Genomic DNA, 24295 nt, shown 5'->3' with positions numbered 1-24295 from the left:
TGCACAGGGTGAACCAAGCCCAAAACATATCTGAAAATATCTGCCAGTGTGTGACAAGCCCAGCAATATACAAATCTGTCTGAACGTAACCCACCTAAAAGCAGGACTGCACAACTCCATGGAGACAATTAGAGTATGTAATATGTACACTAATAACGTTTGGAAATAGAGAACCTTAGTAGATTTAAGAGTGTTGACCTAATGGCAACACTTTTTCAAGGTGATGTTGTTAATATAACTTTAAGGCTGGCCAAACAAGGGGCTAAATGAAGGACTCAACTGGTTCCCCCTCTACGCCAACAGCATGGATGGAGGTATGAGAGGATGCAGTCACTGTTCGGCTGATCATTTTGCAGCCTGGCTCAGACTATGCCAGCCAAATTTGGCCATAAATCTCAATCTTCTATGGCTAGATTAAGTCCCAGGGCATGTTGGGATTTAGAACTCTAACAAAAGGAGGCCACAGGTCTGCCATTCCTGCTGTACACGGAATCTGCTTTTTTTAACGTTATATCCCAGAAGTAAAATATCAGTGGAGCAACATAAGTCCTCTATAAACACAAGATCTGAAAGAGCCTGTTGAGAGAAGGGACTGTATATTAAGATTAAAAGCACAAGCTAGCATAAGGATGCAGAATTATATGGCTCGAGGGTCTGACTGACACATAAAATTACATAAGTGATTTGTGTCAATCAACCACTTAGGCTACACAAAGCAAATTGGCCTAAACTGCAGAGTGAAGAGGCTGCTTGTGAGGACATTACCAGTAGAGGTACGCTGCATGTACATGCCAAGGTTTTAGTAACTTGTCAGATTGTTTGGGGGGGGGGGCACTAAACAATGCAGGCAGAAGTAGCAACTTTGTCATGTGACTTGACAGTTCAAAGTTGCATGACGAGTCGCACCCTATTTGCAGCAATGGAACTATTCAAATTGGTGCAACTCACAAGTCACAGTGACTCTGAAAAAGGTTCCTGTATTTCTGTGCAACTTCATTGACATGCACTGACATCTGGTAAATGAAGTTGCAGTGTCAGCAAGCTGCAATGAAATCACACAAAATAGTCAGCTTTGAAGTCAAATGACTAAGGGCTCACGTTCTTAAAGTAAAGCTAAAGTCAAAGCTTCCTTTTTCCCCCCCATTTTGGATCGAGTAGGCAAGAGTTAACCGCTAGCTGTCAGTTTTTTGCCATCTGTGTTTCCCTCACTGCCTGTCCTGAAGACTCAACAGGAAGTCTATTGTGAGGGAAATTCCCCTCTTAGATCTCATGCACACTGGGCTGTTTAGTCCAGAGAAAGAAAAAACTCTGGCATTTAGGGGTGGAAGGCACAGGTGGACCTCCAGCCCCGCGACCAACAGGCTGTAAAACTGACAGACCGAAAGCTGCTGCAGATGGACAGTGGTATTAAGGTTTAGGACAGTATTCACCCAGAGATGACTGCTTGGAACGCAGACTGCTTGTGTTCCACATATTCGTTGCTGGGTGCATAATGCTCAAAAAGTTAGCTGTACTTGTTGCACAATCCAGCCACAGCAGTTGTCAGCCTCTCAGAGTTTTAGCCCAGGTTCTCACTGAAGGCGGGTTTGAAATAGGTTTGAATTCAGCTGAACTCGCATGATTTCATACACCCCTCCTCCTCCCCCCCATTCAACTTACCTGGCAATATTTTTATTTTATCAAAAAATTAAAAGGACTTAACACATCACGTTTGCATGGTACAGACGTGGTTTCCAAAAGTAATACATGCACTACTTTTGGTATGGTGCGGTGTGATCTGAGCCCAGTCAAAATGAATGGGCTTAAATCGCAAAGCACTTAACAGCATGTGAATCTGTGCAACTCCTAGTGTGAACCGACCTTAATACTAGGTTAAAAAAAGTTATTAAGACTGGAAAGGGCCTGAGATGCTTTATTAATAGATACAACACAGGAGCTACCACAAGAAAGAAGCAGCCGATTTAGGGAGGGGTACGCAACGCAATGGATTTTTATTGTGTTTCTGTATAAAGACATCAAAGTAAAGAATGTTTTATGGTCCACAACTTGGAATAAATTTACTGACATCCCTTTTAAATATCACAGGGAGGCTTGGCATCACACAAAGTTAAACGAGGGTCTCCCCACCCCTCAGCTATAAATAAATGGGACTGAAAACACTGACTCATAGCTGAAGGTTTTACACGTTTAGTGCAAATTAGAGGCAGCGAGGGAAAAAAAAAATAAAAAAATAAAACTGAGAGGATACAGAGTGCTAAGTAGCCACTGCCAATCCACAGTTGTTGGAACGTCTCGCCTTACTTGACACACCCTGGGAAGAAAGAAAAAAAAAAAAAAAGAGAAGACTAGCAGCTACGTAACTGGCAAAGTCTGAATGCACACCAAGCTTGGGGCTGGTGAAACCGCATTCCCTGCCCCCCCATGCCTGTAAAAAGGGATTAAGCTCTTTTTATGACCTTTCCAGGTCTACAGAAAGTTTTACTTTTTTTACTTTTACTGCAATTTAGAAGTCAGGTCAGTAAAGTGAACAGAGAAACGCCTTTGCTTTCTACATTTCCCCCCCACTACAACACAGCTACCTGGCAGTGGCACAGCCGGCAAAGAGTGGGGGGGGGGGGGGGGGGTCGTCACAAATCATACACAGCAGGGAACCAAACATGGAAATCTGCAATTTCTAAGAGCTGAAACCAAATTCATAATTGCCGAGTGCAGACAGGCTAAAGCTTGACAGTGAGCCTGGCTGGATAAGCTGGTCCTACCTGTCAGCACAGGAGGCAACATGTTAACTGGCTATCACCCGTATATCAATATAGATGGTAATCAGGGCTGCGTAGCAAGGTCCACTCCACACAACCTGTCTAAATTCCACTGCAGAGATAGAGTTAGTGAACATTTGGGATTCCAAAACCTTAAAAAGTAGTGTATGTAAATTCCCACTAAAGGAAGGTGAAAAGTCACTCCTGCTTGTCAAACTACTCTTCATATCAGAGCTAGATGTACCACTGGGCAATTTTTGTAGACATTTTATGAAGTAAAATATTTTGCAAATATTGGTTAGAATTACAATACATATGAGCAGCACATACCTGTATTGTAAGCTTAGACTGACAGATTCAAAAATATCACAAATGTGTATGCATTACATGGCAGGAAAGCAAGAGGCTATCCATAAGCCGGAGCAGACGACAACATAAGGCAAGTATTACACCTAATGCGGCATACACACGATCAGTTTTTCCGACGGAGTTCCACTGAAACGGACTTGCCTACACACGATCACACCAAAGTCTGATCGTTTAGAACGTGGTGACGTACAATACATACGACGGGACTAGAAAAAGGAAGTTCAAAAGCCAATAGCTGCCCTTACGTTGTTTTTGGTCCGTCAGAACAGCATGCAGATGAATGGGTTTTCCCAAAAGGAATGGATTCTGTCGGAAAGATTTAAAACATGTTCTATTTCTAGGTCCGTCAGAATTTTAGAAAAAAAAAAATAAATAAATCCTCTTAAGCCTAGATGCGATCGGAATATCCGATGAAATTATCTCTGACTTTGTCGGAAAGTCCGACCATGTGCAAGAGGCTCCCTAGACACGCACTAAAGTGTATCCAAACCAAGAACACAATTTAATAGCCCTTAGATGAAGCATTAGTAATCTTTGACAGCTTTTACATAAGGCTGTAGTCACACGTGACCGCTTCAAAGTCGCACGTTTTTGGCCACGATTTTGTACAGGTCCCCAATGTAAAAAGCAGAAAGTCTGCACCAAAGAAGCTCATGTTCTTTTTGGAGCTTAAGGTGTTTTGCTTCAGGTGACAAAACACTCAGATGTGAACAAGGGCGTTTTATGAGCTGAAAAACGCTCAGGTGTGAATGCAGCCTAAATGTTCTCCACGTGATCCTGCCAGTAATCAAACTGGCCCAAAATGACAGCTTTCACTCAATGAAGGAGGATTCTGTGTTTTTAGGTCAAGAAAGGTGGTAGGGTTAGGACTACAGAACACCTCCACTCATTTTCACATCAAATGAGAGCTGTTCTGTAGTTCACAGGAAGGTACGAGCTTGCCAAATTTTAGGGCGAAGCAACTTTCAAGCATACGTTTACCAGAGCCAAAAGAAACTGTTAAGAGTTTACATACACTAAGGGCTAAGATTAGGTACAGGATACTGTGCAGGCAGAGAAGCTGATTAAAACCTATCAGCTCACTATCCACAATGTGAGGGCCGGTATATTCTGCAAAGATCCCAATACTTCCTTATTGGAATGAACCACATTCCTACAGACTATGGAGGGAGAGATGAGGATTTATTTTTTTTGCAAACATACCCACATTTGATTACTAGCAAACACTGAATGATGCCATGTAACCTCATAACTGTTGGGGTCCAAAGCATTCCTTACTACAGCCTTCTGGCTCCAGCATTGGGCCATTAACACAATGCAGGCTCTAAATACATCTCGTGTTTCTCACATGGCCTGTATCCAGCCACAAGTTGGAGCAAACACCAACATTACTCCCACAGCAATAACAGAAAGGAAAGCGCCTGGTTGCAGCCAGGTTTGTGGAAGCAGAGACAGGGTGCTGAGCAAGATGTCCCCCTTCTGTGCTCCCTCTTCCAGCCTGGGAAACGCCAATTATAGTGATAAAGGCAGCAATGATGTTGGAAGTAGAACAAGAAAGCTGGAAATGCATCTTTGTTGGCACGGGTAAGATATCTGGTTTGTTGAAGTTTGGGAAAACAAGCAAAGGGCACACAAATTTTCTGCGTCGCTGTGTAAATGGGAAAAAAAAAAAAAAAAAAAACTGCATAGCTGAAATTCTTGTCCAGCAACCCGAGGGAACCAAAAACAAAAACCACACACACACACACACACACACACACACACACACACACACACACACAGAGGAGAACTTTTGTAGCAGCAAGTTAAGTATTGCTTAGAACGTGAGAACACCTTGCCAATGGCAGGACATCCAAGATGCTTCAGAGTACCTAATGTACCGATTCACAGATGTTCATCTTATATAATCCAGAAACATACAAAACGTGACATTATGAGGACTACGCATTTTTGGCTTCTAAAGCTTCTTTGTACCATCCAGTGGCCATTTTGTGGGTAACAAACTACATTAGATTAGTAACTTTAAAATACATGCTGACGCTTTTGTCTAGCTATAGAGAAAATATAATATAAATATATAAATAATGGTCCTTTTAAAAGGAAATACTCCCTTTTTTTTGTCAGCTGAGGACTTAAGGGATTGTAAAGTATTTTTTTTTTCACGTTATACTTTCCTTCCCTGTGTAATGGATTTGCACAGAGTAACCTGGATCCTCTTCTTGGGTCCCTCTTCTGTGATCCTGGCCCCTGCCTTCTGTTGCGTGCCCCCACAGCAAGCAGCTTGCTATGGGGGCACCCGAGCCGAGGCACAGCTCCCTGTGTCTATTCAGTCATGGAGCCCTGACCCAGGCCTTCTGCTCCTCATTGGCTGACTGACAGCAGTGGGCGCCAATGGAGCCACGCTGCTGTCTCAGTCAATGAGGACAGGAGTTTATGAGCTGAGACACTCCAGCAACATTTGGATGGGGCTCAGGTAGGTATTAGGAGGGCTGCTACAAAGATTTTATACATACATACATATAAATAAACACCCCTTCTGTCCAATTCTTGGCCAGTTCAGCAGGAACTGGCCGAGATTCGAACTATGCATGGGTAGGCTGAATGTACCCAAGCTGATCGACCAATGAATTCAACTCCATCACCAGGAAAGCACATTGGATTGGCAGGAGAGATTCCCGCATCACTGTGTTGATATTTGGGGGGGATAAAACGTACAGGATTTCTCTCCTGCAACCCATTATTGCAGGAAAGAAACCTGCTCCGCCTATGGCTGGACTTGGTGTACGTAAAGCATTTTTTTTTTGTTTTGGATACTTTTTTAGGGGGGAGCAGGACCTCTGTTGGGTTTTATCATCATTTACATCCACATTCACAGTTGCTGTTAGTCCTGGTGAACAGGTTGTGAGGGGAGATCTTCAAATTACTAAACTTGTTCTGGTGACAACTATCCAAGATGGGATATGCCCTACCTTTGGAAAGATTTCCCTTTCATTTACCAGAAAAAAAAAAAAAAAAAAAGGGGGGGCAATCTGACTGGACACAAGAAAAAAATAAAATAAAATAAAAAACCCCACACACAACCTAATTATGTTGGCTTTAATTAAAGCAGGTTTAAAGAGACATCGGGGGCCACCATTGTTGCTCTGAAAATTCTGGCTCAGATGGCTTCCATATTCTCAGAGTCACAGATCCAGAAGTAGTATGGACATACTGGGAGCTCCAAATACTTAAACTTACTATAGGCTTGTAAAAGGGTTTGCAATTAGCCTGAGATGGTTGGGTTACTAATATTTTCACAGGAAAGTTGGTACTGACCGTCTACATAGTTCTAACAGACTTTATTGAAGCTACTTAATTTTTGTGTGTCCCAGGAATGTTAGGCGAGAACTCAATGCTCAAGTTCCTGGGCCTTCACACCCAATGCTAGTATTACAAAAAAAAAAAAAAAAAAAAAAAAAAAAAAGGGTCACGTTTAATACACAGGAATTAGCACACATCTAACAAACCTTAAAGTTTAAATGTACATCTGAAAAACAGCCCCATTTTTGTTGTCCCTTCAGAAATGCTACCAGCACAGAGAAATACCTGTTCACCTGCCAGTAATGCAGCGTTATCCCTGCTATCTGAGCTGACAACACAATGCCTCTGCTGCATTGGAATCCTAAGCAGCGCTGTCTACCTTATCAGAGTTCTCCCCTGCTAGGCTTCAGAACCCCTCCCTTCCTCATTTGTCAATTGCAGAGTTTTTAAATAGATAAAACATGAGTAAATGTTCATATATTGCAGAGTTGCACTACATGTTTTTACAGATTCCTCCATCCACACTAGCCATGTAGATGCAGGAGTCTCCCCAACTGTGCTAGTGTATTCTGACAGAGGGGACTCCACAGCCACCCCTATCCTATCAGAATCCACTAATCAGCCAATGGCTGTAGCGACTGACGGGATGCGGTCTGTCCATTAGGACTGGTTTAACAAAATCGGCTTTAAACAAATCGGCTTCCGTTGAACAGAGGTGGCTACTCTGGGTTCAAAAATCAAATGGTTCATTCTGAACCGGCTGCATTTCAAATATGCCGATACCTGGCTTTATAGTCCGATCACAAATGAGTTGATAACTCACTCTTCTGTATTTACAATAAATAAGCTGAATACAAAATGTCTACACAAGTGGTTCCCGCATCGAGCTTTGCACATTCCCCTTCAAGGTAATAAATGCCAGAAATGATAAAAGCAGTCACATATGAAAAGCTACATACTAAGAGAACTGAGGTCACTATAAATATCTGTTAGTTTGTACAAAGCTACAAAGTAACAAATCACACCTCATTGATTTCTGATAGGATCTGACAAGACATCCATTAAGAATTCCTAGACAGTACACCATGTGACCTGCTTCACACAGACAAAACGCAGCTCTTCTGACAAAGCCCCACGTGTGACTGAGGGGCACGTCTTACCCTAAGAGACCCAAAAGATATTTCCTGTGTATTGTATAGGTTGGCTAGTCAGGAGTTAAATCGATTCTGCTTGCACAACTTGGCAAATATACACTCATTAACCTTTTCCCGCCTGACTAGGCCTGAAATCATGTTAATGATTAAAAGGGCTGGAAGGTTAAAAGTATAAGCCCAAGTTATACTCACTAAAAAGCAATGACCAGTTTAATACCTAAAATGTATTATCGTAACACAGGCCAAACCAGCTCTACAAATGCTGATCAGCTACTTCACGCATTTCCCAAAAGTGAAGTGGTGTAAATGTTCGGCTCACACCAGTTCTGCAAATTATTCTAGAAACTAGCATGATTCCTTTTTTTTTTTTTTTTTAGTGCCTTTTACCTAAAATGAGGTCCTGAAAATAGGATATGAAAAAAAATTAAGTATATGCCAACCCTCACCTTGTAAAACAAACCAGTATAAAAAAATAAAATAAAAAAAAAAAGTTTTAAATATACACAGACAAATGTTTTGCCTTTCACATACCCTCTGTTCTCAGCTGCATAACAAGCTTCGAGAGGTGGGGGGGGAAGAGCAACAGCAGTATGCTGGGTCTTCCTAGAGTGCGAGTACAAGTATAGCACCAGGCTCCGGAAGAGCATGCTCTGTGTTTTTTAAAGTTAAAGCTTTACCCAAACTACAGTTTGGTTTGGGTCCATTTGTCTAAATTGGGCTTCTGTGTCAGTCTGACTGAACTGTGAGATGTTCAGCCTAGCCCCAGGGGGCGCAGTCTTTGGTGGCAGGCGTGGAACATGGTACGGTAAGGCACCTAAATTACTCTTTTGGAGCCAGGTCAGTGGCCCTCTCGGAGGGGGCATTTAAGATACGAACGTCACATGGTTCAGGGTTCCTGTCCAGTATGGTTTGCTGATTACATGGTCCTGGTCCTCCTGACCAGCCCCCAGGAAGTCTAAGGCCTGGGGTACGGTTCCACCCGACTTTAATGCCTTAGGGCTGGCTAGCCCAAGGCATGGAAACTAGAGAAGGATTCTGAGGTGGATGGGTGCAGTCTTCGATTCGGGAGAGACCCATTGTACTTCGAGCATTCCAGGGGAGGACTCTTTAGAAGACCACGTACGGGGTTTTCTTAAGAGCCTGGAAGGGCCAAAGTGACCGAGAGAATCCGGTCTTGTGGATATCGCCAAGTATGCTGAAAGATCCAGGTATCCTACAAGTGTTCTAAATCTTAGTTTCTTATGTGTTCTGCAACAATGTCTGTGACAAAGACTTTGTTCCTAAGTAAGCACCTCATTGGCTGCTAGGCCTTGTGAGAGAAGGACTGTCCAACCCGAGTGTTCATCCAGCTGCAAGTGGCTATTCTCTGGATGCAGTCAAAGTAAATAAGTTCCTAAACATTCCTTAATGTTTATAGACTTTGAGAGTACCTGAATTGCTTTCCAACCCTCTGATCCCAAGTTAAAGACTGTTCAATGGTTGAAGTTTGCAAATAAAATCCATTCAAGTGAATCTATTGTCAGTCAAGTTACTGGGTCACCTACCATGGGATATCCCCTAGATGTGCAACTAGGAGAAGCGGAAGGTAAAAAATAACCAGCAGCTCCTCCAGGGGTTAGTGCTACACAAGTCTGATCATTGGAGCAGAGCAAGTCGAGTTCCCAGCACAGCTAAAGAACTGTCCACACTGAGCTCTCATGGCTAGTGTGGTCAGATTTTAAATAGGAAAACAGAGAGACTGGCAGGAACACCAGGGATTTCACATTAGGGAAGCAATACAAAGAGAACAGGATCCTGGAAATGTTAGTTATCTGGCTGTTAAACTGACAATTCAATATGTTTGAGTCAGTGACCTGGAACAAGCATGCAGATAAGGAATTCTTTCCTTAGATTTTCCTAATATTCATATTTGTTCTAGGTCAGAGGCTCAAAGTACCAAAGCCAGTGGCTAACCCCACAAAAAAAAAAAAAAATATGTAAGTGTTTTTACAAGATGGCTTGTAATTGTAGCCTCCGTATATCTCATAACCACAAAAACCCATATGTGATGAATTCCATAACGCTTATGGCCTGCCCTGCTCAAACAAGGCTGCCAATGCCTTCATGTGCCTTGGTTCTCTCCATTACCCATTTTCTCTTGCAAGAGCCTCAAACCACTGCAGACACATCTTGACATGCAGCCTCCATCTCCTAATGCAATGCACCCCCCCCTTTCACTTTAAGTCATTAAGGTGCAATCATAGCATTATAGAAGGAGGACAAAGGGCATACCAGGTTTCTGCCAACTATACAGTAATGAAAGTTCTATCCAGTCAGATGCTATTTATACAGTCCTATATTGAAAAAAGTTCAAATGGCTCATTTGGCATGCTGGAATTTGTAACTGTCCAACATACTGAATTTAAGAAAAAAGTTAAGTGTAGCACTGGTGAACATGGAATACTGAACTGTGACCAATAAATGTGAAAAAAATTAATATAACTGTTAATAAACAGTGACTGTGCTATATAAAATCCAAATCCTATAGGATAAATAAATAAAAACACCACACACAAAGTTCATAAATGTAAATCCCACTCAAATAACTCCTCTGTGACTGACAGTAGAAGTGATGAAAGTGTAATGATGATTATATAACACGGTGAGTGTCAGGCAATCAGGTGTACATTCATCAAATCTGAAATACAAACACTGACTTCTTACCTAACTCGGCAGTCCCCGTTGACCTGTAGGTCGAAACACGTAGGGCTTGCTCTACATGCTTCCCATATTGCTTTTATACTTTCAGTGATCACTTTTTTACCTACATCTATTGTTTGATGTATTGTATGCATTTTTATTAGATTACATTTTTACAATTTTTTGACCTTCACCATATGGAGCCCCTTTTTTCTTTTTGATCTACATGTGACACTGTTAGTCCACTGATCTACTCCTAGAGGTCTGGCATACTTCAGTGTGGATGATCTGCCTGGGTCCTGGATGTTTGGTCATCATAATCCGATCTAGCCAGGCTAATTGAAACAACGCCCATCAGTGGAGGGAATTCATCATCATCATCATCATCATCTCTGTCCTTCCTCCAGTTGGGAGTCCTGATAAGCGCCTGACCCTCCGTCGTCATTACATGCCTGCTTGACTCGCTGTCATATGACAGGTGTGCTAACCGAGTTCGGTAAGAAGTACCCATCCAGTATTTCAGATTTGAGTACTGTACACCTGGTTGCCTGACACTCACCATGTTACATAATCATCATTACACTTTCATCACTTGCACAAGTCACGGTTCAGTTTCAGTATTCCGTGCTCACCAGCGCTACACTTGGACTTTGTGCTAGTGGCAGTAGAAAATGAGAGAAATTATATATATATATTATATATATATATATATATATATATATATATATATATATATATATATATATATATATATATATATATATACATACATATACACATATACATATATATACACACACACATTTCATTATTATTTTGACATTGTGTTTTACATTGGAGATTAGCATAGAAATTATCATATATTTTTCAACATACTGTATTGGTTCAAGTTTGCACAAGAGCTCTTTCTTAATTCAAGACTCCATACAAAAATGTTGGCTTTTTTTTTTTGTAAAGTGTTCATTTTTGCCACATAGCTCAGATCTACATTTCCATACAAGCATGCACGTTGCAGCCCATGTGGGGAGCAAGAACCTTGAATCTGATACAGCAGGTCTGGTCAGCATTTGAACACAAGGTACCCTTATCTGTGGTTATTGTCTGCCACAAAAAGGCAACTGTGCTGCACTTGGAGAGTCCCCATAAAGAGGCCTTTCACATGGGAGGGAGCCTGTGCCCAGCCAGGGGGATTTAAAGCACAAACATGAAAGATTTCCAGGCTCTCAGTTAATAGGTCACTGGTTTCACTTACAACTGGCAAACCAGGTTTGGACACACTAAACAGTTCACTGCTTAGAAGAAAGCAGATATACAAGAAAAGGGACAAGAAAAGGGACACAATTGTGTGCATTACACAGCAAATTCACACACTTTAACCACAGAATCCAAAGTCTTAAAGAAGTTATTCACAAGCATCTGAAAAAAAAAAAAAAAAAAAAAAAAAAAAGCAGAATACACAGCGACGGGTGTATTTATTCAGCTGAAAAGGGGAAACTTTTTAAAAAAAATCACCACACCACCACATACTCTCTCTCTCTCTCTCTCCCCCCCCCCCCATCCCAACAAGGGGACAATTGTCACCTGTACAAACGATGGCTCCCACACACTAGCCAAACCAAGATGGCTTTATTTAGTGGCGTTGTGTATTCATGACATGTGGGTTAGGCTGGAGCCTCACACTAAGTCAATCGTGCATCAGAGAAGCAACTGCAAATAAGGAGTTAAAAATTCTTTAAAAAAAAAAAAAAAAATTTTAGATCTCACGAGCAGCCCCAGCTTTTTGACTATCCACAGACACAGGATATCTCAAGAAATTGGCAAGTTCAAGTCATTTGTTCCATTGTCTTAGAAAAATGTTGTGAATTTTATGTAAAGCAATCATCACAGCAGGATCTACGGAACAGAAGCATTTCAACCACATTCCTTGCAACAACCATCTTTTCCTAGAACTCATTTTTGATCTTAAAGGGGTTGTAAACCCTCGTGTTTTCTCACCTTACGCGCTGGACCTGTCCGCCCCCTGGGGTTATCGGCCCTTGATTGGCTAGATTGAGAGCAGCGGGAGCCAATGGCTGTGCTGCAATCAAATCCAATGATGCGGGTGCCGGCCGAGTCATCCTTTGCATTATGGGTAAAACGGCTTTCAATAGACCCCCCCCCCCCCCCATGACTCTTAGAGGGAAAGGCATGAAGGGATTTGTAGTTTTACCACAGCTGGAGCGCTGAGGTTGCCTATCCCCAATTAAAAGAAGTACAGCCAAAGCACATTTGGCTGTACTTCTCCTGTGGATCACAGGAGTGAAGTCCATTTTGCATCCCTGTGACCCATTTTCAGCAGACAGTGAGCTGAAGCTAGCTGACATCAGAGCCGGTCCAGGCTCAGGAAACATTAAGACCATAAGCATATATCACCAGCTCTCTGCTCAGCAAGCTCTGTGAACCAAGTGATCAGCAGCGTTTGATCACTCTGTTCTCAGTGCTAGAGCCGGGTGGAGGGAAGGGGGGAGGAACAGATGCAGAATCAGACCGATGCTATATCCGTCAAGTATGATTCCAGAGGGGGGGGGGACACACATTGATAAATACTTCTGAGATGAAGGTTGCAGATTCTGGACATTTTAAGCTAGACCAGACAAAGATCTGATGTCTATGGAGCTAGCACAGACACTCAGTTGTGTTGGCAAAGATCTCCATAACAGCAAACATGACGCTTTGTAGAGTCAAGCAGTCAAATTTGTTCAGTCAAGCCCGGGGGCAGACAAATCACACGTACACGCCAAACCACCATTCTCAGAGGTCTATAGGCACCAATAAGGCACGGGAGATTAGACAGCCATCTGCAGCTAAGCACCAATGGGACTCAGCATATTATCACCAGCTAGGCTGACATTTGGATGAAGAATACGTATGAAGAAAGGGATGTAGTTATAGCTCAGTCACAGAAGATTGCATGCATGCTGAAAAATATCTGCAATAACCCAGGCAGTTAACTTGCACATTCCCTGACCAACCTAAATAGCAATCAAATCAGATGCAGTTTACCAATATCTGGCAATATAGGGCTATCCATATGTATAAAAGAGGGGCAGCTAAATTAAAACAAAAAAGGAACCTTTCACCTGGCTAGAAATGCAAGAAAAAAAAAAATGCAATAATATTTTTCTTTTAAAAAAAAAGGAGACGTATAGCCAAAGCTGATTTGGTTGTACTTCTCCTATGGATCACAGGAGTGCAATTTGTTTTGCTCTCCTGTGACTCGCCTTCAGCAGACAGCGGGATGAAGTCCGTTCTCTGCTGACATCACAGAATTCGGTCCAGGGCCAGCGTCATGACAAATGGAAGTCTGGTTTCTGCCAGGTCCCTGGACCAACACCAGGCTCTTCCTTTAGCAAGCCACTGAGAGCCTGAGTCGGCCTCTCCACCCCCTCCACAGCTCAGCTCTCCAATCAGGAGGGGGCAGAGCAGAGGGGCGCTGACTGACATCAGCTCTCTGCTCAGGGAGCTGTCAGAACCAAACGAACAGCAGTGTTCAATTGCTTGGTTCTCAGTGCAGAGGCACCAGGGGATCAATGCTGCATCTACCCAGGCAAGTATGATTTTGCCAAAAAGCCTAAACCCATACTTTAAATCTTATGGGTCTCTTCACACCACTGCAGGTGCAGTGCTTTTTGAAAAGTTCTGAATGCTGCATCTTTGGTGTGCTTTTCAAAACTGTGCCAAAGACACAGCTCCCCATTGAAAGGAAAAGAAAATGTGTCAAAAACACATCAGAAAAAGAAAAGAACACCGCTCACCGACCCAGTGCATGAATATGTGAATGAGAGTGGCCTCAGCCAGTGCCGCTTTAGGCACGCCCTCTGACATGTTTTGCCCCACACACCGGGGCTTGTTCACAAATGTGGGTCAAAACGTGTCAAGAGACGTGTCTGAAGCGGCACTGGCTGAGGACACCCTCATTCAGATATTCATACAATGGGTCGTGACCAGTGCGCCTACCTTTTTGCTGATGCTTACACGCCCCTGAATGATGCATAGGAGCCTGCTCTCACTACTGCAACCAACAGGAAGATCTTGGTCTTGGCTTAGAGCAGCACTGCAAGTTATAACTGAAAAATAATTTTTGGAATCAAGTGTCCATGTTTCACAGCTGTATGCCAACCAGACAACACCAGGAACACATCAAAAACACATATGCGTTTTTAAAGTACTTTTTCAATGGAGCAGTGTAAAAAGAGCCAAATCAGTCCAACAGGAAATAAGGGATCCCACAACAGACAAGGATCTGCTGTATTATTATTAATAAACACACACGGCAGAGCGTGGTTCTGTCCACCCGGCCATGTCAATGATTGACAGGGCTCTGTGCATGGAAAAACGACAAGGTCGGTCTGGTAACCTTAGTGGTTGTCGGCTTGTAGTTTTCAATGAACAACCATGGTAGCTCATTCATGCTTCCTGTCATATCTGCTGGCACCAGGGCAATGCTTTACAGGCAAAAAAAATAAAAATAAATTATAAATATAGATCATTAATAATTTTATAATACATATGCATTTTTTTCCCCCAAAAAAGTTAACTTATCCTTTAAGAGACTTTGTTAACCTAGCTTTTGGGATTTGACTAGTCCTGTTAAACATAATAAGCAGCACAGCCCATGCATGCCCTGTAAACAAGATTTATTGTGTTTAACCTTTCTGTAAATCAAGGCTAGTAGCCCTCCAATGACACCAACAACTTTTTAGGTGTTGGGCAAAATGTCTTCCTCTCTAGCGACACTAGAGAACTGAAATATACTGTTTGTAAAAGGTAGAAATGTTATATTTGTAATGCACACACTGGCTACCTGAGTGCTAGAATTTGTCTAAAGGAAAATTAAGTAGAACTATGCAATACAATGTGACACTACATCTCACACAGGCACAGCTCCTTCTCTGGTTATTAACGCCCTGCCAGTTGTAAAAAAAAAAAAAAAAAAAAAGACAAACCTCAGAGCAGCCCAGCCCAGATTGCAAAGCAATGAGAAGGCTGCTCAAAGGCCATTCAAATATGACACAATTGTAATGATGTACAGTCATACAGTCCAGAGCAATGACTGACAGCTTGGCAACACCAACTCCCACCCTGGGATTATATGCCACCCCATACAGCCCTGCTAAGCATGGAACTTGCATTTTATATGCGTGACTCTTCAATCATATCTCACTGATCTCCTGCCACACCCTTCAGTACTCTGACACCCTGGGAAGAGTCACCTAGCATTTGCATCCAGCCCATCAATACACCCCCTAGCAAATCCCTATCGCTTCAAGCCAACAGTAAGCATTTTACAGGTGCCTAGATAAGTAAAAACTTGTAGGATCTTCTCCACATGCTCCAAGGACAGAACAACCAAGAGATAAAAGACTAGTCAGGGGGGCATGATCTGGCACGCTTTCAAACCACCAGTGGGGAATAATATCACCACGATGATCTTGCAATCATCTGCCCATAGCGATTCTATAAATAAAGAACGATTTTCATATTTTATTGTTTCCCGTCTTGTCAGTGCATTCTTCTTGTGAAACACCAGACTAACACTCAGTTCAGACGTTATTAGCATAAAGTTACTATGAAAAAGGATGTGTCAGAATACATGTCTGCTTCAAAAGTGTAAAGTACTAGCGTCTGAGATACAAGGTTGCAAAATCTTCAGATAATGTAGACTTTGCTACCAAACCGATACTCTTCCAGCCCAGTGTTATCTCGGAGGAGGACTGAACACCACTGATAGCTTGTTTAGAACAGTCACCCTGCTTTGGTGGCTTAAAAGAAAAGCTGGCGTATAGGATACTGGACACAATTTTCAGGGGGAATAAATGGATTTATTAATAGTGAAGGTGGCAGCACAGTGGCCTAATAGTTTGTACTTCAGCCTTGCAGCATTGGGGTCCTTGGTTCCAATTTCAGCCAAGACACTATCCGCATGGAGAGGGAAGGTTCTGTTTATGTTCGTATGGGTTTTTCGCCCATACGGAAAAATCTGCCAAGAATATTTAATGGGAAAAGGCTTTTCAGTTTAGTCATTTTTTTTATTGAATTTTTAGCAAATTTATAGAAAACAATAAGTTAGGGTGCCCAACTATGTGATGAGTCTCATTGACAGGACACAGTTCTAAAATAATAATAGACTTGATGACAGCTAAGAGCTTGTTTGCACCACAGTCCCTGCATTCAGTGGGCGCTACCACATGCACGTTTGTAAAGTGTCTGAGGACCGTTTTTGGAACTATACTTTTTAGGGGTTCATTTACACTTCTGGCTGGGGGAGGTAAACATAGGATATTGAGCCAGGTATTTATTCCCTCCCCCCCCCCCCACTTTAGCTGCAAAGGCAGCTGGACATACATCAGTCGGTGGCATACTGTTTGCCAGCACCCCAAAAAGATTACCACCAGCTGTCACTGCTGCCCTGAAATCAGTTTTGGCGCGGTGGTATACCATTCCCGGGGTTAAAACAGGCAACATGTTGCCTCCTCATTGTAGGACATGCCCGCTGAAGAGCAATCAGTAGTGGATCACAGGGGTGGCAAGGAGATCTGCATGTGTTAACGGAGTCTTACATTTACATGAGTTTGTGGTATGGACTAGTAAAAAAACAAAAAACACACACTAAACTTTTTTTAAAGTGTGACAGCAGCGCAATGATGTAAAATAGGCTCAATTAATCATTTTTCCTGCATATGCTTTATAAATGTGTTTGGCTGCAGCAGTATTAAACCTAAAAGCAAACATATTGCATCATAGCAATTCTTAGATATGATGGCTGCATTTGTTTTCCTTTTTAAGGCTCTCTTATAGTCATCTGGCAAGTCTGTTTCTCAACAGAGCAAGCTGTCCTGCAGCTGTAGCAGTTGGAGGGTTGGGACAAACCATTTACTACTCACAGGGGTTGCCAGTTTTATAAAAAATAATAATAATAATAATAATAATAATAATAATAATAAAAAGTTTGCTGTAACTGCTTATGCATTATTAGCTGGAGTTTGGTTTACATTTGATTAGTGTATCTAAATCTGCTAGTACATCTAACATTCGCTTTCCCCCAGACAATTCTGAGGTCCAAATGTGGTTCTTCATTGAGAGTGGAAACACTCTTATGCCGGGTACACACTACAAGTGTTTTTTTTTTTCTCCACCATTCCCTCCAGCGAGTTGAACGAGAAAAAAAAAAAACTGGCAGCATGATGTACTAACAATCTGATGTTAGTACAGCAATCTCCCCTGCTGAGCTATTGAGTTCTAACAGGGGGTCAGCCCCCCTACACCAGAACACTGTTCAGCGCTCTGATTGGCTGAGAGGGCTGATCGGGAGTCGGTTGGCTGCTGGTTTTTCAGCATGCACATCCAAGAGAAGTCGGCCAAATGGCCGACTTCTGTCAAACAGACTAACATACGCACAGGCTGAATTGCGGCCGGTTTTTCTTGAAAGGGCCGATGTCTCCCAACATTTGGCCCGTGTTTATGCAGTGCTTGAGGGTCGGTTCACATTGCCACAACCAAAAAGTTGCATGACTTATGGTGCAACTTTGCCAGGCGACTTCCTTGTGATTTTCTAGTGATTCAAGTACGACTTTGAAGCGACTCTCAGGGGATACCTGGATAATCTTCCTGTAACATTAGATCCAAATAACATCAATAAAGGATCCGACTTGAAGGCAACTGCCATTAAAGTCTATGGGCACAAGTTAGTTTAGAAGTCACCTTGAAGTAGAACAGGAACCTATTCTACAGTCAAAGCCACTTGAGTAGTGCGAATTAAGGCAGCTCTCGTTGACAAACATGGGATGTCACATGACTTGGGGTCTCACGAATCGGATCCCAAGTTGCAACAGTGTGAAGTGAGCTGAATACAGGAGGTGGTGTGTTACTGGCCAGATCACCAGGTGAAAATTGGGGAGGGAAAAAAATAAATAAATAAATGTATACAAGAAAATGAATGCAGACTCCACGTCTAATAATTGGTAAGCTGCAATAATAGTTTTTTGGGTTTTATTACAAATGTAAGAGTCCTAAAAGCCAAATGTGATTGGCTGCTCACCTGCCAGTTAACGGCAAGAAATAAAAAGTTTAGAGATGGTAGAGTAAGAAGGTAAGGGAGGGGCAAGTCGATGTGACTTGTGGGGCCAGAAAACTGTTTGGTAGATCTTCCTTGTAGGTCACAAAGGAAGTCTTACAGGAATATCAGCTGTGGTGCCCAGCCAGGGAGATGACCCACAGAGAGAGGGTACCTAGCCATACTGGGGAGGAGCGGTGATCAGACCTGATAAGCAGGGAGTGTCCCTGGACACACCATGCCGGAGCCTGGCATTGCCCCCAGCAAGCTATGGGATTCAATGGGAAGTGTGGGGTCAGAGATCGGTTTAAGAGATCCTCTTTGCGGGGGGTCAGAAAAGCCTTCCAGCCACATGAGCCATGGTGCCCAGCCAGTGAGATGGCCCATAGACAGAGGGTACATATCCATACCGGGGAGGAGCGGTGATCAGACCTGATAAGCAGGGAGTGTCCCTGAACACACCATGCCAGAGCCTGGCATTGCCCCCAGTAAGGCGGGGGAGGCGGGGTGCACACAGGGCTGGCTGTGTAGTGAATACAGAATAAATACAAAATATAATGATACATTGGGGGGGGGGGGGTGTAAGTTTAGTAAGTCACAGAAAGCAGCTGAGGCCATGACAGGTCTGATCACAGGCTGCTGCTGGGAGTACATGGCTGTGCCTGGCTGCACAGGAGTATAAGAGAGGCTGGAATGCTATAAATAAATAAATGGGGGGGGGGCAGATTCCCAGCAACTGGAGCCCAAAAGTGCACACACTGAGCGGAGGAACCTCCTGACCAATCAGGTCGCATCATTTAAAACGAGGCCAGGTGTGCGGTTGCCATGGGCAACGTCTCCAATTCCCATGAACCAATCCCGTGTCTCGCCTGACAGGGCGCGCTCACCTTGCGCTGCTGCTTCTCCCAGGCCGGGTCAAGTAGCAGGTCCCGGTCCCATTCGTCATCCTGCTCCATGTACTTCCCCTCCGGAGACATGTAGCCGCCGCTACCACCGCCGCCGCCAGTCGTGTGATAGTCCACCATGGCAGCCCGGAGAGTTTAGTTATCTGTGGGGAGGGGGGAAGTTGCGGAGACTAGTAACAGCAAGGTGAGGGGTGTTCTCTCTCCCGTGTGGAAGCAGCGGGTTCCTCTCCTCTCCTGGGATCGGCGCCGAGTGCGCACGCGCGCTTCACGTCCTCCGCCACCACAGCGTCTACTCGCTCACCTCAACCGCGCCAACCAATAGGAAAGCCAGGAAGATCGACAGCGACCCGCCCTGCTAGCCAGCTGGCCAATTAGACAGAAAGAAGGGAGTTTGCCGCTTCTGAACCGCCTTTTGGTCTGTCGGTGCTGAGCGGCAATTCATAGAATGTGAGGGGAGGGGCGGGAAGACGCCCTCTAGCGTCACTGTCACACCCGTGTCACCCGCCCCGAGAGCAGGCTGCTCCCGCCCTTTACTTCTGACTGCTGCTAGGTGTACCGGTGTGTCCGCTCTGTATCCCTCCCCACCCCCCAACACCGGTACTAGGTCACCCACAGATATCTCTCCTTCAGCAGGGCATTACTACTTCTCCATTACACCACCCAGACCAAGACCCCCTCCACTAAGAACTTAGAACAGCACCCCCCCAACCAGGAACAGCACCTATACTTCCCTCCGACACCTAGAACACTTCCCCCTATTCCCTTCCCACAGACACCCAGAACACTTCTCATATCCTTCCCACCGAAATCCAGAACACTTCCCCTATCCTTCCCACCGAAATCCAGAACACTTCCCCTATCCTTCCCACCGAAATCCAGAACACTTACCCTATCCTTCCCACCAAAATCCAGAACACTTCCCCTATCCTTCCCACTGAGATCCAGAACACTTCCCCTATACCCCACTGACATCCAGAACACTTACCCTATCCCCCACCGAAACCCAGAACACTTCCCCTATCCTTCCCTACCGACACCCAGAACACTTCCCCTATCCTTCCCACCGAGATCCAGAACACTTCCCCTATACCCCACTGACATCCAGAACACTTACCCTATCCCCCACCGAAACCCAGAACACTTCCCCTATCCTTCCCTACCGACACCCAGAACACTTCCCCTATCCTTCCCACCGAGATCCAGAACACTTCCCCTATACCCCACTGACATCCAGGACACTTACCCTATCCCCCACCGAGACCCAGAACACTTCCCCTATCCTTCCCTACCGATATCCAGAACACTTCCTCTATCCCCCACCAACATCCAGAATACTTCCCCTATACCCCACGAGACCCAGAACACTTCTATCCCCCATGAGACCCAGAACACTTCCCTGACACCCCAAAACAGCAATTCTATCTACTCCCGTGAAACTGGAACAAAGCTCCTATATCCTCCCATCAAGATTTCAGGATAGTACTTATATCCTCCCCACAAAGACCTCCGGGCAGTGATTCTATCTCCCCTACAATACCCCAAAATTCTGGGTATAGTGGAGTATATGTCTCACTCCCCCTCTTCCCACAACGCAGCATTGGCTAAATAGCAGCCAATTACTAGGCCCAAGTGCTGCCCCGTGGGGGCAAGGGAAGGGTCTAGAACTTCAGTCTTCTGGGTGCTGAAGAGGAGTAGAGTGCAGAGAGGGCAAGTAAGTGTAGTGCTTACCCCCAAAGAAGGAGCCGGAGCTGCTGTTTATTCATGTCCCCTGTTCCCAGAGCCCACTACTGAGCAGCACCATGCTCCTCGGCACATCAGGATAAAGAAGGGATGTTTATTGTAACAATGTACTATATATATATATATATATATACACACACACACACCAGTCACTTTATTAGGTACACCTGTTCAATTGCTTGGTAACACAAATTGCTAATCGGCCAATCACATGGCAATAACTCAATTCATTTAGGAATCTAGATGTTGTGAACACGACTTGCAGAAGTTCAAACCGAGCATCAGAATGAAAGGGAAAGAGAGGGGATTTAAAGTGGTTCTAAAGGCGGAAGGATTCTATTTTTTTAATGCATTCTATGCATTAAGATAAGAAAACCTGTGTCTAGCAGCCCCCCTAATACTTACCTGAGCCCCCTCTCGATCCAGCGATGTTGTACGGGAGTCTCGGTTGCCTGGGACTCGCCCTTCTCATTGGCTGAGACAGCAGCGGGAACCATTGGCTCTCGCTGCTGTCAATCAAATTTAGTGAGCCAATGCAGAGAGAAAGGGGGTGGGGTCGAGTCGCAGCTCGGTGTTTGATTGGACACACAGAGCATTGGCTTGGGTGCCCCCATAGCAAGCTACTTGCTGTGGGGACATTTGGCAGAAGAGAGGGGCCAGGAGCTCTGGCGAGGGACCCAAGAAGAGGAGAATCTGGGCTGCTTTGTGCAAAACCACTGCACAGAGAAGGTATTACATGTTTGTATTACTGTTAATATTACTTTAAGTGATTTTGAACATGGGATATTTCTTGGTGCCAGAAAGGCTGGTCTGAGTATTTCAAAAACTGATCTGGGATTTTCATACCAAACCATCTCTAGGGTTTACAGATGTATTACCCTCCTAGGTAGGTGCTAGAGCAGGGGTGCCCAACCTTTTGATGAGCGAGGGCCATCAAAGCGATTTGGTAACCGGTCATGGGCCAAGATAAGTGTAATGGGCGGATGACAGGTCTATATCTACGCTGCATATGCAGAACGGATATGGACCCAGCCCATGCTACTCTATGGGCCCTCCAATATGACGGAAGGGGACGGTTCCCCTTCTGTTTTTTTTGTTTGTTTTGTTTTTTAGCGTATCGATTTAGCGGATTGAAAGTGAGCAGGGGTAAATGGACATAGAGGTGAATGGAGGGTCTGATTGAGTCCTAAGGCTGGTTTCACACTGATGCGCCACGTGCACCTGTGGCTTTCCTGCAGGTTAGCTGCACTTTGCCATAGACTTTTATTATATGCTGATGGTATAGTGCACTTTCTGAAAGCGCACCAAACCCACAGGTAATAACAGAAGTCTGTGACTCAGTGCAGGTAACCCGCAGGCGCAGGATTAGTTTAACAGCAGCCTAGTAACCACTGAAGAACAGATATGCCCATACACTGATTTCAAATGGGATCATTGGTGTAGATACAGCCCTGGCCATTGGCAGAGGAAGGTGCCTCAAGGCATGCTGGATGACTGTATTTATAGCAAGAGAGCACATGTGCAAGGGGTCTTTGGCCGGAGAGCCCTTCACTTCTTTTTAGATTTTGGTATTGTAGGGCCTGGACTGCATTCTTCCATGCTTTTGGGGGATGGAGTGTCTCCCGCTACTTGTGCGGGGGGCACACATCCCTTGGCAGGGAGGGGCATACTCTGTGACCCATTTAATTGAGCTGAAACACCTTTAATTCAGTTTTTCCCGGCTGTTGCTGTCCCAGGCAGAATGCATTTGGTATTGATTGTGACAGGCGCTATACAGGAAGCATCAGCTTACGTGGCTCTGCTCTGCAGCTTCTTGCTTTCTCTACCGCCGTCTTCATTCACAACACTGATGCTCTGGGATGGTGGGTCGGCAACCTGCGATCTGGGCTTGTCAAACCACCATCCCTGAGCAGGAGGTCGCGGGCCACATCAGAGGGATCCGCAGGCCACATGTGGCCCCCGGGCCACTGGTTGGGCACCCCTGTGCTAGAGAGTGCATTGTTTTTTGGGTTTCCCTGCTTAACACAGGGACTGTCAAGGAAATGTAGGTGCTCTCTGCCTAACAGGGAGCAGTGATACATTGATAGGGTCTGCTTAGTGCGATCAGATGCTGCTTATGTTGTCTGCCTGTTTCACACTGGTCCAATAGGAAGGTGCATATTGGACAGTGGAAGGAAACCTGACAAATGCGATCATGGGTGTAGATACAGCCCTGGTCATTGGCAGAGGAAGGTGCCTCAAGGCATGCTGGATGACTGTATTTATAGCAAGAGAGCACCTGTGCAAGGGGTCTTTGGCCGGAGAGCCCTTCACTTCTTTTTGGATTTTGGTATTGTAGGGCCTGGACTGCATTCTTCCATGCTTTTGAGGGATGGAGTGTCTCCCGCTACTTGTGCGGGGGGCACACATCCCTTGGCAGTGAGGGGCATACTCTGTGACCCATTTAATTGAACTGATACCATGACATAGGACATATTGAGATGTTTAGGATTTGCAGGCTACCTTACAGCTTGCTTTGAAAATTAATAATCAAGTCTGCAGTTAATGAAACGTTAATACTATAGTTTACGATTTCTTGACTCTAACTCATAAAAAGCAAGTTGTCCTAGGGAGCATGGCCTATCGCCACATGGAGTATGGTAAAATGTTCCTCCCAGTGTACTTATGTAATCATAAAGTTAGATTTTTCATTCTTGTACTGTATGTTCTTCAGAAAATGAAAACTATGTATTGTTCATCGTCAATGCCAAAGTCTTTATTCTGTTCTGTGAAAAACTTGAATAAAAATTATTGAAACAACAAGGGACTTTACTTATTACAAGTCACATGATAAACGTTTGGGATATTGCAGAACGTGTTTAGCTAGTCAGAATAGTAGATTGTTCTGTTTGTCTTTTACAGGAACACAACAGGACAAAGTGTCAAGAGTTGTCGTTAGGGGCCAGATGCACAAAATATCTCTATGTTAAAGTTAGTGATGCATGTTCAGGTGAGAAAGTCGCCTCTGCGGAGAGGGAAGTCTCACTATTAGCATTATAGGTTATATAATTGTATATATATGTGTACTTTTCTTTTTCAGGCTTACAAGAAGTTCTTATGCCTCAACAGAGTTGGTCCATGATAATACAGTTAGAGCCGGTTCACACAGGGGCAACACGACTTTTGGAGGCAACTTGGACACGACTTCAACACGACTTGGAGCGACTTACAACGCGACTTTAAGTCGCCCCAGGCCAGGTGACTTTTGCCGTGGCCAATCAGAGAATGAGCTCTCAAGGGGGAACCCCACACCAAATAAAA

The 24295-nt window shown here is 44.2% G+C and overlaps 1 protein-coding gene across 1 annotated transcript in view; it reads right to left on the bottom strand.

The window, feature by feature from the left end:
- Positions 1–19528, bottom strand: part of ACTN4 (actinin alpha 4) — a 103448-nt gene extending 83920 nt beyond the window's left edge. Inside the window, 1 exon segment of the mRNA XM_077480257.1 lies at positions 19238–19528. Within this exon segment, the coding sequence (XP_077336383.1) occupies positions 19238–19375 (138 nt within the window). The 5' untranslated portion in view covers positions 19376–19528.
- Between the last annotated feature and the right edge of the window lie 4767 nt (positions 19529–24295).

The sequence above is a fragment of the Lithobates pipiens genome, unplaced genomic scaffold, assembly GCF_037356315.1.
Source record: "Lithobates pipiens isolate NorthernLeopardFrog02 unplaced genomic scaffold, aLitPip1_a1.2 Scaffold_1, whole genome shotgun sequence".
NCBI lineage: Eukaryota > Metazoa > Chordata > Amphibia > Anura > Ranidae > Lithobates > Lithobates pipiens.
This window is presented reverse-complemented; position numbering and strand designations above follow the sequence as displayed.